General features: G+C 39.5%; 1 protein-coding gene across 1 annotated transcript in view; it reads left to right on the top strand.

Moving 5' to 3' along the window:
* Positions 1-599: 599 nt before the first annotated feature.
* The window catches only part of OTOG (otogelin), a 111,907-nt gene continuing 94,686 nt past the window's right edge, over positions 600-17,820 (top strand). Inside the window, 8 exon segments of the mRNA XM_032212857.1 lie at positions 600-744; positions 1,917-1,977; positions 3,573-3,627; positions 9,057-9,147; positions 11,631-11,729; positions 12,059-12,213; positions 12,871-12,989; positions 16,849-17,054. Of these exon segments, the coding sequence (XP_032068748.1) occupies positions 600-744; positions 1,917-1,977; positions 3,573-3,627; positions 9,057-9,147; positions 11,631-11,729; positions 12,059-12,213; positions 12,871-12,989; positions 16,849-17,054 (931 nt within the window).

The following is a 17,820-nucleotide window of genomic DNA, read 5'->3' as shown; positions in this document are numbered from 1 at the left end:
TTTTTTTTGCCTGCTACAAATGAGAACTAGAGAATTGGAGAAGTGGAGGGAGGCTGAATTGGATGTAAGTTCTTTTATTAGGTTTATTAGGAATCATGGCTCAGCAGATGACATCTAATTTATATAGCTTGGCCTACCTGTTTTTGTATTTAAAAAGTACAAAAAATACGAAGACTTCTGCCTGGCATTGCTACCCTGTGTTTCCATAGTGCCAGGGTCTAGTGAAGCTGAGCTAATTAATTTTAATCAACTAATTAATGATTAATGGTTGGCTGAGCTCTTGCAGAAGGAGTGCAAACAGAACTTTGTGATATTTTTGTAGAGCTGAAGGTTTTTCCCATTCATAAGTCCTTCCATTTTAACCTATCTCCTGGGATTTACCTATCTCTCTCTCCTGCCAGAAAACTCTGGGCTCCCTTGCCATGATTCCCACAATTATTCCTGTTTCTTCAAGGGTGGCTTTTCTCCATTGCAAAAACAAATGCAATGACGAGGATGACAGAATAATATTTTTTTTCTGGGGCTTATTCTGCCCTCTCTTTGAACAACTGGATGAAGCACTGGAAGATAGTGTATAGCAGTGAAGAAAGCAACAGGGAATGGACAACTCGCTGTGGATGATTCACCATGGACAATTCGGTGTTGGACAACTGACAATGGACAACTCACCGTGGACAACTTGCGGTAGCCAACTTGCTGTGGGACAACTCGCCAAGGTCAACTTACAACAGGACAAGAGTCACAGTAACATCAAAGAAATTATGGAATAAAATCATTAAAGAAAGGATGTGAAAGCAGGGACAAAATGAAAGGTAAATGACAAAAGTTAAAACAATTTTTACATTTTAAATACTTGATGAATTGTCCTGCAGCAAGCTGTCCATGGTAAGTTGGCTGCAGCAAGTTGTCTGGTGGTGAGTTGACCCATTCGGAGATGGGAAGCACCTTTTAGACTGACTCAAAGCACAAAACAAATGAGGGGTCCTGGCTGTGTTGATGAAACTAATCTGATCAGCTAATTGATCAAAATATTGTGATCATAGACACTTGCAGGCTATTTTCTCAACAAGGTTATCTTCAAATACTCCCAGTGAAGGAAGATGAAGCCACCAATGGATTGCTATTGTGGGAGGGGGAAAAATCAATTCATTGGGATTTTGTTAAGCACAAATTTGGTGACCTAGAGCCAATCACTCTCTCTCAGCCCTAGGAAAAAAACAATGGCGTACCACTTCCAGAGATGAATGAAAAACAATGCTTCTATTGAATCCAGTTACTGTACTTAACTAAGAGAAGGTTATTTTTTTAAATTTCTCTTCTAACTGTACAAACATTTCTGAAGCAGAAATCTCTTTAGTTGATGAGTTCCCATTTGAAGACTAGACATACTGTCTGCAAATAGGACTGGGATGGGGCTTCCAGAGAAGGCAAAATTATGCTAATTAGTGTGTGGACCCCAAGCGCCCAGTCTGGCGGTTGCTGCTGCCGTCATCTTCACCTTCAAGCGGAGAAGAGAAGTCCTGGAAGAAGGTAAAGCGAGTCAGGCAGCGGGCCCGCCCCTCGCCTTCCCCCGCCCAGCAGCCGGACGCGCTCCCGACCGCGGAGACCTTCTCTAGCCGTGGGAAAGGGGACCAAGCGCGCTCCACCTCCTCCTCCTCCCAAGCTCCAGCAGCCTTTTCTGAAACTTCCCGCCGCGACACCCAGATGGAGCCGCGCTCCGGGCGTCTCAGGGCGCTTCTTCGCGCGTTGCTTCTTCACGGTGAGTTGCAGAAATCGTGGGCTTTCGGGCAGGCGTGATTTCTGCCACGAGCGATTTGGGGCGTGGGGTGATGAGCTAGAAGGGCCGATTTCCTGGGTAGCAGGTGATCCCTGGGAAAGCACCATCCACTTGGTTCACATCGATTTTTCTTTCGCAGGATTGATCTGGCGGAGCGTGGAAGCGCAACTGTCCAGGCGTGAAGTTTCTGGGCTCTCAAGGTAAGAAATGGGTGTGTGTGTTTCTCAGCCGCTACTGTACTCTTTTTCGCATCTGGCGGGCCAGTCGCCGAAATTCTCCCGTGGCCTCTGGACCAGAAGACATCCTTCTTTGCTACCTTTAAGAGTTGCATTGCAAGAGGGCAGTTCCGTGGAGGGAAGAGTCTCTGGCATCCTTGTAGTTCTTGTGATGAGTAAAGTGATACTTGATGAGATTCTCCTTGACCTTTGAATGCTCAGGACAGGCCTGGTCCATCATGTATGCTGCTGTGGTTGTTTCAGGAATGTGGTTCTGATTTGGAAAGTTTATCAAGTCTTGTCCCAACCTTTAAGACTTTCTACAGGTGTTAGACTATGACTTTAATAATTTTCAGCCTATACTAGGAATTATGAAAGTTGAAGTCCCAAACATCCTGAGAATACCAGTCATGGAACATCATTTTGTGTTTTGCTGAAATTTTCAGAGATGTATTTAAGATAAAAGAGGGGCAACAGTCAAAATTTATACAAAGGAAGCTATGGACACACTTCAGAAAATCGATAAAGCATTTTCTCCAAGCTTTGAAGTCCAAGGGTGTATATGATTTAATACAAACCACAGTACACTTTTTCCTGCACTGTTTTGGGGAAAGATTCCATTGAATTCTTCATGTCTAAGCAATGAAGTAGCCTAGTTAATCTGATTTGTGTTGTGTGAATCAATCAAGGAGGCTTATATAGAAAACTACATTTACATAAATTGTGACTTAAAATTGTATAGTCACAGATTGAATGTTTCTAAAGAAATGTGTTCGTGTGTGTGTGTGTGTGTACGTATATGCATATATGTATATATGTATATATGTATATATATATATACACATAAACATACACATACACACACATACACACACACACACACACACACACACACACACACACACACACAGGCTAAGAAAGGGAATTTTAAATAACTATTTCATAATATTTTAGCATCTTGTAGATTTTCATAGATGAGCCATTGAGCTTGAAAAATGTTTTGGTGTGCTAAATAGTGAAAAATATGGAATGCTTTGGAAAATATATGAAAATGTAAGAAAATGAATATAAATATAGTTAAATAAAAAGCATTTTAATGCAGAAGTAATTTGGGTAGAAGGATTTCTTTTAATTTCCAAGAAATGATTGGAAATACGGAGTACTCAAACTGCCAGAAAAGTTTTCAGAAAGGTATAAAAACAGCATTTCTACCAATAAAATTTAAAATGTTTTAAAACATTCAACATCAACTTCAGAAGAGAAGGATAATCTTACTTCCTTTAAAAGTAAGTTACAGTTCCTTAGGTATTATAAAGAAAAAACAGAATTACTAAAAAGACACTAAAACAAGCAAAGGAATTTGTTATTGCTGACTGACTCAAACCTCTCAAAGGTAGGGCTTTATTTTCTACAGCATTAAGAATTAAGGGACACCCCTTAAATTCCATTTTTTTTGTCTAGTGATTCAGTCAGGAGGCCTCAAATTGAGTGGAGGTGCAGCTTTCCTAAGTTCTGCATGAGTAAGAAAGGTGCAGATTACCTCTGCACAACAAATCCAGCCTTGTTCTTTTCTTCCTTAGGAATGACAGCAGCACGGTTCCTCAGAAACGAGATCCTAGTGTCCTCAGCGATCAGGTAAGGCACCAACTCTGCAGCTGTTTTTAGAATTTTGAAAGTTGGTGTGATAGAATGAACAATTCCCAGACTAGTTTATCCTGTATGTAACTTTACGATCCAATGATTATTTTCTTTCAGTCTTTTGACACTGAGTTTTTGAACTCCTGATCTGAATATGTTTACTATTTGCATTTTTGGCAGGATTGAGGAAAACAAACTTGAGTTATAGGTAGCTTTGCAATTCAAAAAGGGTTTACTTTCATAAATAAATGTATCTGCTAGGAAAGCCTAAATCTCTGTTCTTTTATTGGAGTGGTATGGCCGGATCATTTATGCACTCAGCATTAAGCAAAATGCTTCCTCTTTGTATTGAAGAAATGTATTAAAATATATGAATATGTCATACAACTGATTTAACAGATTCATTTTAGGAGCAATTATTATCACATATATTTAATAATACATCATACTTAAAATGTATTTTTCTTCAAAATTCTAGCTGTTCTGAAATTAATAAAAAATGAAAAGGATAAGTAGGTTTCAATTTTTGGTATATTTTATACATTTACAATTATAACCATGAATTAGATTCTATAAATTTCATTCTATAAGATTTATAACAAAATGCATATTGTGAATGACACGATAATCATTTTTTTCAATCACATTCCCATAATTCAAAGCATATGGCCTTAGGTGTTTTTCTTGCTTCACCAGACTTTGATTATTAAATTTTAAAATGTAATAAAATATCATCAGTTTTATTATAAGCAAGCAAACACGAATAAGAAAATAACCATCAGGGTGAGTTATTGGAAATGATTCAGTATTATAATTTAATGGTTTGTCTAAAAATAATCACTAAAATATATTTCCTGTTTTTAATTGAGAGAAGGCTTGTTTAGCATTTAGGTTTCATTCAGAAGTTTATGGGTGGTATTTGACAGCAGACAATATGTATCTTGCTTTCTTTCCATTAATTCCCAGTTAGTGAACCCTTATAAAACCAAATTCCTAATAGTTTGGCTACATTTAACAAAAGCACATTTATTATTGAATGTACAGTATTTCTACATTGCTTCCCTTGCTATTGAATTTTGCAGCTTTTACAATAAGAATAAAAACAATTAAAATACATTGCTTTAATTTAGTGTACTTCTCCAGAACCTGTAAACTAATAAGTTTAAATATATTCATTGAAAGTGAGAAGAAAACAAGTAAACAAAATAAAACTAAACTATTCATCCATAACATTTGCACAAAAATGCAGTCTATTCAGCTTTTTATTTTGTACAGCCTATTTAACTCCTCTAAATTCAGATTCTGTCTTTTCTTTCTCTCCAATTTTTGTTACTGAAAAATTCAGTAGACAGAAAAATATTATATAAAATACACACAGGAAATTAAATCAACTGGCAGTAAACCTGTTTTTTTTTTTTTAAAAAGAGTCTAAGAACTGGAAGTAGCTTCTTTTGTTGCCTTATCTTAATTAAATCACTCAGAATACATGTAAAATGTTTGACAGATATAAAAGAAATGTTATGAATATTATTAAAGCCATGTTACTGCGATTAAATGTCTACAAACATTAATAGTAATGAATAATCCTTTCAATATTTCAGAAAGGTAGAAAATCTAAGACAAATATGCAACCAATAATGGCTGAATTGACTATAGGATTAGAGTCAGTAATTCAATATCACAACCTTCTCACTCCATTATTCCCAGTTTTTTTCATGGTGCTCATTGGTACTGTTTTGTAGAACATCACAAATAAAACAATGCAAGAATACTCATACATAGCTTGCTCAGTGAGAATCTTGCAGGGACATATATTCATAGACTTCTTTTAGGAGAACATTTCCTGACTGGATCAGTGGACATCCTTCACAATTAAGATGAACCACATTAGGGAAGCTTCCAAAGGACACTGCAGAAATCATAGTGAATGTAACACATTCATGTTTGAGTTATGGCACTGCACCTCTATTTGTATACCTGGTTAAAATTAGTCATGGCAAGCCCAGGTAAAAGACACTTCCTTGGATTCAGATTGATATTAGAGCAGTTCCTCACTGATCCTGAGTAAGTCAGAAGACTGTTACAAACATAATGGTTCTAAACTGGGCATATCCATCCTTTTTGTCCATTCTTTCTTTGGCAGAGATGATGACTGACCCACTTTCTCCTGTGTTAAGAGACCAGATCTGTTAGGGAGCATCTCAGCAGCTTCATCATTTCATATCTTTGTATTAATGTCAACCCTCACAGGAAAACCGGATAGGAAACAGGACTAGATACAGTAAATTAATTCTACTTTATTGTTAGGCTACAGTAACATCATCTTGCAAGTCTGAAAGTACAGACTTCCTGCTGCCACTTTTAACTACTTGATCCATATTAAGGCAGATCCCTTCAAAACATCTTTCTCTGACCCTTAAGCCAGTGGTGAAATTCAATTTTTTTTACTACTGGTTCTGTGGGTGTGGCTTGGTGGGTGTGGCTTGGTGGGCATGACAGGGGAAGGATACTGCAAAATCTCCATTCCCACCCCACTCTGGGATCAGCTAGAGGTGTTATTTGCTAGTTCTCCCAACTACTACAAATTTCCGCAACCAGAACCTGTCAGAATCTGCTGAATTTCACCTCTGCCTTAAATCACTGGGGATTGACTTCTCTTGCCTTATTGTCTATGAAGCAGCTTCTCTTTCCCTCATTCCCCAAAGCCATCCACATATTCCATTTCAGTTGGTCTTCTCGTGATTCTTTCATTCTCATTGCATTAAGTATAGTTTACATGCTGGTAGCAGCATCCATTCCATGTGGGTAAGGACCTGCATTCTCACAGCCAGTTTCTTCTGGACCTGAGCCTGAGAATAGTCCCTCTTTCTTCTACAAGCTTCATGTGAGATTATGGAGTGGGACAATGTTGCAGCAGAGATTGATAACCAGAAGTTGAATTCTGTCCACTTTCAATCTCTCTAGAAAAAAAAATCATGAGTTTGTCCATAGCTGCAGACAGCTGCTCCTCAAGAATCAAGATTTACGCAGTCAACTCATGGCTAAAAGTACCATCAAGCTCTATATCGACATAAAGCAGAGGCTTATTTCTTAATAACTTTTGGAACTTCACTTTAATTACTTTTTTATCTATTATGAATTTTCATATTGGCCAGTTTTGTAACATTCACTGGGTGAGCTTCTTTCTATCATTGGAGAAAGAAGTTTTTAAGTACAAGATTAGAGACTTTAAAAATAAAATGGGATTGGAATAAAGAGCAGCAGGGTGCTTAGAGTTTTTATTTCAGAAAGCATGGATTAAGAATCTAGAGGAATTTAAAATAATTTTTAAAATTAATTATAAGAAATCTTTATATGTGAAAATGTTGTTTGGGGAAAAACATGATAAGATGATATTCCCATGTATGGGCAGTAGAAGGAATCAGAAAGAGCTAAATATTAATTAATTAAAGGAGAAGAAAACTTAAATTTGACTTCTGAATATAAAATGAAGCAAAATTAATTTTGGATGAATTCAAGGATATTTGGAAGTACTGGATTAAGAAGTTAATTTTAAGATTGTCTGCTATTGCTAATATACAAATAACAAACCAGCAGAGTGATTTGGATAATTTTCTGACTTTAGATTTATAAAAAAGGCTTGTTAAAGTTTGAAGGATTTTTGGGAAGAGGCAAAGAGAAAATGCAAATAAATATCACTTTAAAGAAATTAAAGATAAAGAATGCTAAAATCCAAGGGAAAGAATATAAAGTTGTTTGTTTGATCAAGAATAAAATACATGCAGCATGATGCTGTTTCTCGTAACCCTTAATGGAGTTTCCTAATCAGGACCAAAGATTTGGAAAATTTGTATTTTTAGAGAAAATTATGACTGTTGAAGTAAAGGGAAGGAATATAAAGTTGGTTTATTTGGTTGTTAAAATATATATATATATAATTTCTGATAACTTCATAAACATTTGATGACTAGGACAGAATGACAAGGCTTTAAAAGTTGTTTATAGATAAGATATGAGAGGAAAGGAAGAGATGTTTTCTTTGTATTCTTAGATAAGGTGATAAATAAGAAATTATTTGTATTTGAGGGAAGTACAAAGCTTTTCAAGAGGGAAATCATCAGACCAGAACTTCTGTTGCTAACCACTGTGACCAATAAGTGGGTTGTGCCCAATTTGATGAATATTTTTGTCACAGTTATTAAACAAATCATCATGGTTCTTAAGTAAATCACAGAGTCAATAAGCAAATCCAGTTTTCCCCAATGGCTTTGCATGTTGGGAAGGTCTAAATGGCAATTAGTGACCCCAGAATACTGCCACCATCATAAATGCATTCTGGTTTCCAAGTATCTGGATTTTGATCACATGAACACAGGGATACTACAACAGTTATAAGTGCAAGTACCAGTCATCAGTCACTTTTTTCAGTACTTCTCTAACTGTGAATGGTCATTAAAAATAGTTATAAGTAGAGGAATATTTGTATTAGTCTTTTATCTTTATAACTGCAAATTTTAATAAAATAATGATATATATAAATGAAAGTACCATACTTCCTTCAGAGTAAGGCCAAGTTAGACTAGGGCTGTGATGGCAAACCTATGGCACGCATGCCACAGGTGACACGCAGAGCCCTCTCTGCAGGCATGCGAGCTGTCTCCCCAGCTAACGCCACCATGCATGAACGCATGCCTCCCGCCAACTTGCTGGTTTTCAGGTCTCTGCCGCACATGCGTAGGGGGCACATGTGGGAGATGCACATGCATGTGGGGGGGATGGAGCACACATGTGGGGGTTGCACATGAATGCACAGGGCGGGATGACATGGGCGGCATGCGTCCAAGCGCAGAGGTTGGGATGCATGCAGGGGGTTGTGCACACAGGACCGGGGGGAGTGCGAGAATGGGGTGTGCATACATGGGGGCAGGGCACATGCGGGGGGGTCATGCACTCATTGCATTATGGGTGCATGCGTGCACTGTAGCACACTGTGTAGCGTTTTCAGTACTTGACAACGAAAAATTTAGCCATCACTGGACTAGGGGATGCAAGAAGGATTCCTATTACTAAAAAAAATAAACCTACAAAACCCCCAATTTTTGATTTTTTTAAAAAAAATTGAAATTAAGTGAGTGGTATCAAACAGATTCTAATGCAGAAGGGGCCAAAAGTGAAGAAATAATACAGTGACATAGATGTCACCATGATTGTGCAACTATAGTAAATATGTTCTGTAAAGGTTCAATAAAGCTTATTTTTGAGGACTTAAGCTTCTGCATTTTACTATACTGCAATAGTTTAATTTGCAACAAAATAATATTGTATCACAGCTTTCTTAATCAATGGTACATTTTTATAATCCATTTACACATATGAATAATGGACAATTATATATTATTTCAAATTAATATACATTTTTATTGCAGGTATCTGGACTTCCATCTCATAGTTCTTCCTCTACCACAGTATCTTTATACAGGGAAAGAAGATTCCGTAACATATTCTGTGATTCATCAAGTAAGCTCCTCAAACTATTTGTAAATTTTTAAAATCACTATGATGAATCTTATTGCAGTAAATTAAATCTAATTTCCTCACCAAAAATTATTTGAACATTTTTCAAAGTTGAACTTGATAGGCACAACATTCAGCACCAAAAGGGCTGATGGGCCTATGCCACCCTTGTAAGATAACACAATTTTTGAAGCCTTATTGGTTACTGGTAGGCTTCCTGATTTAATTTGAAATGTTGATTATTAGCTATATAATAAAACATTTCATCAATTTGTATGTCGATGATCTGTTGAGGTTTTCCAGCTCTTTCTGACATTTATAGAATGTATACCAGGTAGCACATTTTTTCATTGGTGGCCCCAAGATTATGTGGGCATTTGTGGATGGCCTCTTGAGGGTTCCCGACATTCCCTGAGGTTAATGAAGAATATACCAAGTGACAGACTTTTTCAGTGGTGGCTCCCAACTTATGAATCAGAATTATAAATGCCCTGTAGAAGCAAGTTAAATTGAAATTCAGCAAGGTTTTGTTCTGGCAATTGTCTTACATATCTCAGTTTATTATTTTGACTGTATTTAGATATTTAAAAATATTGTTCATTGTCCTGATTATGGGATTTGAGGAGGATTATAAATATTGTTTAAAAAGGACATATATATATAAAGAATTGCAGAACTCCAAATGATTATTGTAATATCTCCAAATGATTATTGTGATTAAGTAGAGTACAGTGCCAGTTTACTTATAATGAAGGGGGAAAATATCCTGGATTTAAAATAGAATATTCCATAAAGTTATTTAATTGGCCATATAGTGTTTCATTTCCAAAGATGAAATAAATAATGATGTATTTTAATTTATGTATTAGTCTTTGACCATGAGGATATAGTACTTTTTTTTGCAAATGCTGTTCGTTTCTTTACAAAAATGGAAGTTCTCAGCTTGCAAGGAATAATACCCTGCATCCTGATTCCTTTCATATTTCTTAGTTAAAAGAATTCTCCCCTTCAAATTTGGGAAGTGCGGGATCTTGGCAAGCACTAAGAATGTATATAAATGGCTTGTATGAAGCTAAGTAAAGCTACCTCAAATAGAAAAAAGGGTGAAAAAAGAGCTGTTTTATTTCCTGAAGAAGCCTATCCATTTTTATTTTGTTCAGAATTACAAAAAGCTATGTTGTATGATGTTATGCCCACAATAGCAGAACAGGAAATTTTGTTCCTGTTGCTTTATAAAAAATAATAATTGTATACCAGAGGCAAGGGGAAAGGAAGGATTTTTTCTTATAAAAGCTCAAAGATGAAAAAGGGAAGGAAAAGAAGTAGGGTGAGAGGTATATAAATACCTTCAAGGTAATGGAATGCATGGATAACCTTGAGGAAAGGGAAGAAGAGATGCTGCCTAGGAAACCGTCAGACAAAAGAGGCAGGAGCCTGCAATTGTTTAATAATCAAAGAAAGAAACTTAGGAAGGACCTAATGGGTCTAGCAGTTAAAAGTGGTGGGTGGGAACTTTGTACTTTCAGATTTGAAGGATTCTGTTAATGTAGCCTTACAGCGAAGTAGACTTAGTTCATCTAGTCATGTTTCCAGTCTTTACCTGGAATGACTGAACTTCAGTCTAGTTGGACACTTCTAGCTGGAGGAATTATTTAATCAAGAATACTATTTCTATTAAAATTCTGCAGAACTGACATCATAAATTAGGCTCCTGTAGAAAAAGGTGTTGAGTCAAAACAGGAAATGAAAACATTAATAAAACATTACAAGAAAAAATTGTATGGAAAATAGCCTGTAATTGGCTAATGAACTGCTGTACTCAAAGTATAGTACATGACTTTGACAATAGATGAATATTATTTTTATTTGGTTATGGAATTTAGCAGGTGTTTAATTAATGGAAGCTGACTGCTCCCAAGAACACAGAATAGGAATCTCAGTTTTATTAAGTTTAACTCGATCAAGTGTTCAAAGAACTGTGACTCATCTAAATCAACAAATGGAGGTCACTTGAAAGAATTCTGGGGATACCTTCAATGTAATTTGATCCAAGATAGTTTCTACTTTTATGGAATATTACTGCAATGTCTATTATCCAAAGTACACTGATTTACAGTCATTAAGTCTTCTTAATGTCTGCGGAGATTCTCAATCATCCAGGTCATGGTTGTCCCAAAGGTGTTTCCCAAGAAGCAATTGGACTTCCTGGTTTTATTCTGAAGACATTTCGCTTCTCATCCAAGAAATCAAGTTGCCTCTTGAAAAAACACCTTTGGGACAAGCCCTCTTAATGTATATTCAGAAATAATTGTCATATAGAATAAAATATCATAAAGTATAATTATTAGCTGAGAAGATTTCTAACATTAGTTAAAAAGGTATGGTACATTCTAATGATCATTTTTCATGTAACTACCCAGGTTGGAATGTGTGTAACTTGTAACAAAATTATTCCATGTTGTTATTTTTATTTTTAACTTAAATAGATTTAGGTTTATTTGCGTGCTTCAATGGAGGTGAATGTGTACATTGGAAAATGTGCAACTGTAGTCGATATAATGCAACTGGATCAAGATGTCAGATAGGTAAGGAGACGATATCATTTTATGTTACCTCTTTTACCTAGAATGGTCTAAGATGCAGAAATATCCTTTAACATGATTGACAGACTTATTCTCAGAATCAACACACTTCCCCCAAAGGCACAAATCTGTAGTTTGTAGCTTTCAGGTCATATTCTGAAGAAGAAATGGAATCTCAACAACCATAAGTACTATATATCGCAACGCATATTGTGAAAATAAATATTTCCCCACTTCTAGCTATATGTTTATAGTCATCACTTTCTTGGATCCAATTTAAGCAAAGAGTAGTATTGCTTCTGAATGATTCTTTCCCTCTTCTTTTGCTATAGTACATAACATGGGAACAGAACGAGACAACATTTGTCGAACATGGGGACAATATCATTATGAAACCTTTGATGGACTTTACTATTTTTTCTCTGGGAAATCAACATATGTTCTTGTCAGGCAGAATGAATTAGATGAACAGAGTTTTTCCATACAAGTAAGTAAAAATAAGAATGAAGGAAGGAGTATTGTGTAGTAAAGTTGTTTTCCTCGACTCTGGGCTTTATGAATTAACTAGTTAATCTAGTAGTTGGTTACTTGCATAATATGACACTTCTAACACCATCTGTTTTAGAGAATGTCAGAAAGAATAGGGGTGTATGATAGATGCTTCTGTTTTTTTCTATTGCTGATTGATTGAGATTTTGTGAACCCATATGAAATGCTTTTCTGTGCATGAACATGAAAAAAGTTGATACCTATTGCTCTTATAACTCCATCATGATTTGTGGTCATGAAAATCTTTCTAAATTTGGCAGAGATTTAGGAGCAGGTTCAATTGGAGATTAATTAAACATGTTTCATGCAAATGTTGAAGGCTGCAGAGATCCCAACTTAATAGAGTTCCAAAAAAGGTGGATTTTGATTGAACCTAAATGTTCCAAGCTTCACTTATATGTACTGTTTTGTATTTGGGGGAATAGAGTTATTACCAAATGTGGTATCAAGCTAACAATCAATTTAGCAGTTATTAAGATACAGACATTGAGCTAATGTTTATAATTTCAATGTTATTTAGGATCCTGTATCTGAACTTGTATGCAAATTGTAATCTAATTTTTCTTAATATTATTTTCCCACTTGTTTTTTGCAGATCCATAATGATCCAGAATGCAGTTCTTTTCCATATTCCTGTAAACGATCAGTTAGTTTATATTTTTCTGGAGAAGAAGAAATCAGATTAAGTAATGAAGTTACTTACAAAGGCATTGGGTAAGTTAAACAAATGTACCTGTATGTTCTCATGTTCCTTGGTATTTTTACCTAAACTATTATTTCAACATTGCAGATTTAAGTATTCTCTGCAGTTTCTAAATATAGATATATAGTGAATACTTTCTAATTCATTCTGGAATTGAGATCAGTATCTATTTTTTAAAAGTAAAAAACTTCCTATAACCTTCTGCTGACTATTAAATGTTTCTGGAATCACAGGGATACTTTCGCCAGATCTGTTAAAAACTACATAGCTGACTAACGTAAGAAGCAGGGTTTCAGAAAGGCCTCTTTAATGCCAATGGGGGATAAAAACAATCTAGAAAACTGTAAACTTACATTTCCAAACAGAATGTAGCAATTGCAGTGCAATCTCTTTTAAATATTTCCATTCCATGGGTCCCAGGCATATCTCTGGGCCATGCTGCCCTTTCTCACACCAACTGAACTCCTTTGCTTGCTTTCCACACCTTTTCACAAGAAATATAGCAGAGGTGGGTGCTATCAGCCGAACTGATAGCACTGGTAACAACCAGAAGTGTTGCACACACAAACTCAAGCACGAGCAAACCGGTAGTAAACTGGTTAGGAACCCACCACTGAAACATAGCTATTCAAAACCAGGGAGTTACAGAGATCCCTCCTTCCGGCCCTATGAGTCCCACTCCGAGGCCAGATGGCGTGAGTAGTCAGGACCCTGGTCTCAGGCTGTTGTCGCTAAATGCCAGGTCTGTTGTTCACAAGGCTCCCCTCGTCCGGGATTTAATTTTAGACGAGAGGGCAGACCTGGCATGTACTACTGAAACCTGGCTGGGCCCAGAAGGATTTCAGGTGCTGCATCAGCCGAGAGCCCAGGGAAGGGGTGGGGGTGTGGCTATCGTTATCTGGGAGTCGTTAGCACCTCGTAGGATCCCTGCTCCGGAGCTTGTCGGGTGTGAGTCTCTGCTGGTAAAGTTGGACCTCAAGGGTCAAGTGGGTTTGCTGTTAACGTACCTGCCTCCCAACAGCGTTGCAGCAGCCCTCCCCTCGCTCCTCGAGTCGGTAGCCGAGCTAGCAATTGAGTTCCCCAGACTTATGGTCTTGGGGGACTTCAATTTGCCTTCGCTCGGTGAACACTCTGATGGGGCGCAGGAGTTCATGGCTTCCATGACGGCCATGGGCTTGACCCAGGTAATCTGGGGCCCAACCCACTCAGCGGGTCACATGCTCGATCTCGTATTTCTCTCGGAGCAGTGGACTTGTGATCTTGGTCTGAGGGGTAATGAGATCATACCCCTGTCATGGTCAGACCACTGCCTACTGAGGCTCGACTTTCGGAGACCAAACCCCCACTGTAGGGAGGAGGAACCGACCAAGTGGTTCCACCCCAGGCGACTTATGGAGCCTTCGAGGTTCCAGACGGAGCTTGGGGTTATTCCTGATACTCTCGCCCACAGTCCAGTGGAGACTCTGGTTGCTGCCTGGCACTCGGCAGCATCAGAGACCCTTGACCGGATTGCGCCACTACGGCCCCTCCGAGGCGGCGGATCCCGGAGGCCTCCTTGGTTCACCGAGGAGCTCCGGGAGATGAAGCACTGGAGGAGATGCCTAGAGCACCTGTGGAGGTCCGATAAATCCGAATCGAACCGAGCACTCCTAACAACCAGCACCAAGGAATACATCAGGGCACTTAGGGCAGCAAAAAGATCTCACATTGCCACCTTGGTTGCGTCCGCTGAGTCCCGCCTAGCCGCCCTGTTTAGGATAACCCGCTCCCTCCTAAATAGGAGGGATACGGGGGAACCCTTGCAGGGTAGAGCTGAGGATTATGCCCAATTCTTAGCGGACAAAATTGCTCGGTTTCGATCGGATTTGGACTCCATCCCTGCAGTTCCAGCCGAGACACAAGAGGATGAATTGGTAGACCACCTCTGGGTTGAGTTTCAGGATGTTGCCCCTGGGGATGTGGACAAGGCCATGAGAGCTGTGAGTGCCTCCACCTGTGTACTGGACCCGTGTCCCTCATGGCTGGTTGCTAACAGCAGTGAGGTGACACGAGGCTGGATCCAGGCGGTTGTTACCGCCTCTCTTCGGGAGGGGCACTTCCCCGCCGCACTTAAAGCGGCGGTGGTGAGACCCCTCCTGAAGAAGTCATCCCTGGATCCAGCTGTCCTTAACAATTACCGTCCAGTCTCCAACCTCCCCTTTGTGGGGAAGGTTGTCGAGAAGGTGGTGGCCTTCCAGCTCCAACGGTCCTTGGAGGAAGCAAGTTATCTCGACCCCTTCCAGTCGGGCTTCAGACCCGGTTACAGCACAGAAACCGCTTTGGTCGCATTGACCGATGATCTCTGGAGAGCCAGAGACAGAGGCTATGCCTCCATCCTGGTTCTCCTTGACCTCTCGGCGGCTTTCGATACCATCGACCATGGTATCCTTCTGCGACGACTGCGGGAGGTGGGGGTGGGAGGCACTGTTTTGCAGTGGTTCTCCTCCTACCTCTCGGACAGGTCGCAGTCGGTGTTAGTGGGGGGGCATAGATCGACCCCTAGGCCCCTAATGTATAGGGTGCCACAGGGTTCGGTCCTATCCCCCCTACTATTTAACATCTACATGAAACCGCTGGGTGAGATCATTCGGAGGCACGGGATAAGATACCATCAATATGCGGACGATACTCAGTTGTATCTGTCCGCCCCGTGCCAACTCAATGAAGCGGTGGACGTGATGAACCGGGGTCTTGAGGCCGTTATGGACTGGATGAGGGCTAACAAGCTTGTACTCAACCCGGAGAAGACCGAGTGGCTGTTGTGTTTCCCTCCCAATAATTCGATCAGTGTTCCATCGCTCAGGCCGGGGGGTCAAATTTTATACCCCTCAGAGAGGGTTCGCAACTTGGGAGTCCTCCTGGACCCACAGCTGACTTTCGACCACCACCTGACGGCTGTGACCAGGGGGGCATTTGCCCAGGTTCGCCTGGTGCGCCAGTTGCGACCCTACCTGAACCGGGAGGCCCTCACAACAGTCACTCGGGCCCTTGTGACCTCTAGGCTGGAATACTGCAATGTGCTCTACATGGGGCTGCCCTTGAAGAGCATCCGGCGACTTCAGCTAGTCCAGAACGCGGCCGCGCAAGTGATTGTGGGTGCACCTCGGTTCGCCCACATAACACCTATCCTCCGCGAGCTGCGCTGGCTACCTGTTGATCTCCGGGTGCGCTTCAAGGTGCTACTTGTCACTCATAAAGCCCTCCATGGTAGTGGATCTGCGTACTTGAGAGACCGCCTCCTGCCAATTACCTCCCTGCGACCAATTAGATCGCATAGATTAGGCCTCCTCTGAGTTCCATCTGCCAGTCAGTGTCGACTGGCAACCACACGGAGGAGAGCCTTTTCAGTAGTAGCTCCGACCCTTTGGAACGATCTCCCCGTGGAGATTCGTACCCTCACCACTGTCCAGACCTTCCGCACAGCCCTTAAGACCTGGCTAGCCCGTCAGGCCTGGGGATAAAGATAATATGTCCCCACCCGAATGAAGAATGAATGTTGTTTACTATTTTACTTTTATGTATTGTTTTGCGTTTATTGTCTTGTACCCTCCCTTCCTTATTTTATGTAAGCCGCCCTGAGTCCCCTCAGGGAAAAGGGCGGCCTATAAATTCTAATAAAATGAAATGAAATGAGTTAAGATTGTTCTCCAAACCATGTTAAGAATATTGTTACTAACCCAAAGTAAGATCTTTGTAGTTGAAGGCAGTAATTTTGTTTGAGTTTCATTGGCAGTTATAAAATTACAAAGCTGAAAATGGAAATTACTTTAGTAACATTTGAAAATAAAAGTATGTTGTTTTCTTTATGGTGATGTTTGTTTTGTTTCCTAGAATACAATTACCGTATACCATAGGAAAATTGCATATCCAAAAAGTAGCTGGATATGTCATTGTTAGACATCAGTATGCATTCTCTTTAGCTTGGGATGGAGTATCTGCTGTTTATATTAAGATGGCTCCAGATTATTTGGGTAAAACTCATGGACTGTGTGGTAATAACAATGCCATTCTACAGGATGAACTTTCCACAAGTTACGGTGAGTATTTACTTGAATTCTAATGTTTGCTCTGGTATATATTTATGCTATGTGTATAAATATGTCCAAGGAAATGAAATATAAATAAAATGCAGATTAGAATTAATAAGTGGCTTAAGGAAATCCAAACATTTAAGGATAATTTTACTTTGGGCAGCTCAGTATGAGATATTCTAATATGAAACTGAACATAGAAAAAAAAGATATATCTATAACCATGATGGCGAACCTATGGCACACATGCCGGAAATGGCACACAGAGCTATCTCTCCAGGCATGCCAGCCATCACCCATTGATCTTCTGGGTTCCGGAGTACACATGCATGCCAGACAGCTGGTCTTCACACGCGTAGGAGCACGTGCGTGTTGGGAAGCTGAGCTTCTGGTTTCTGGCACATGCATATGGACCGGCCAGCTGGTCTTCACATGTGCGCCAAAAACCAGAAGACCAGGTGACCAATGTTCATGTGCACGTCAGAAACCAGAAGCTCAGGTTCATGGAGTGCGCATGCCTGCCAGGGAGCTGCTATTCTGGTTTTTGGCGCTCCCTGGCGTGCGCATGCTCCGATTTCAGCACTCAGTGCCAAAAAGATTTGCCAACACTATTAAGATTGTTCTAGTTTTATATGCATGGAATATTTAAGACACAGGAACATTAGAACTAAACTATTTTTTAATGTAGTTTAGGAGTTAAGTAAAGGCAGTATTGTAATAGCAAGATAATTTTTGAACTTAATAGCCTGATCTCCTATTTTGGGTCATAAAT

This window comes from Thamnophis elegans, chromosome 1, assembly GCF_009769535.1.
Source record: "Thamnophis elegans isolate rThaEle1 chromosome 1, rThaEle1.pri, whole genome shotgun sequence".
NCBI lineage: Eukaryota > Metazoa > Chordata > Lepidosauria > Squamata > Colubridae > Thamnophis > Thamnophis elegans.
This window is presented reverse-complemented; position numbering and strand designations above follow the sequence as displayed.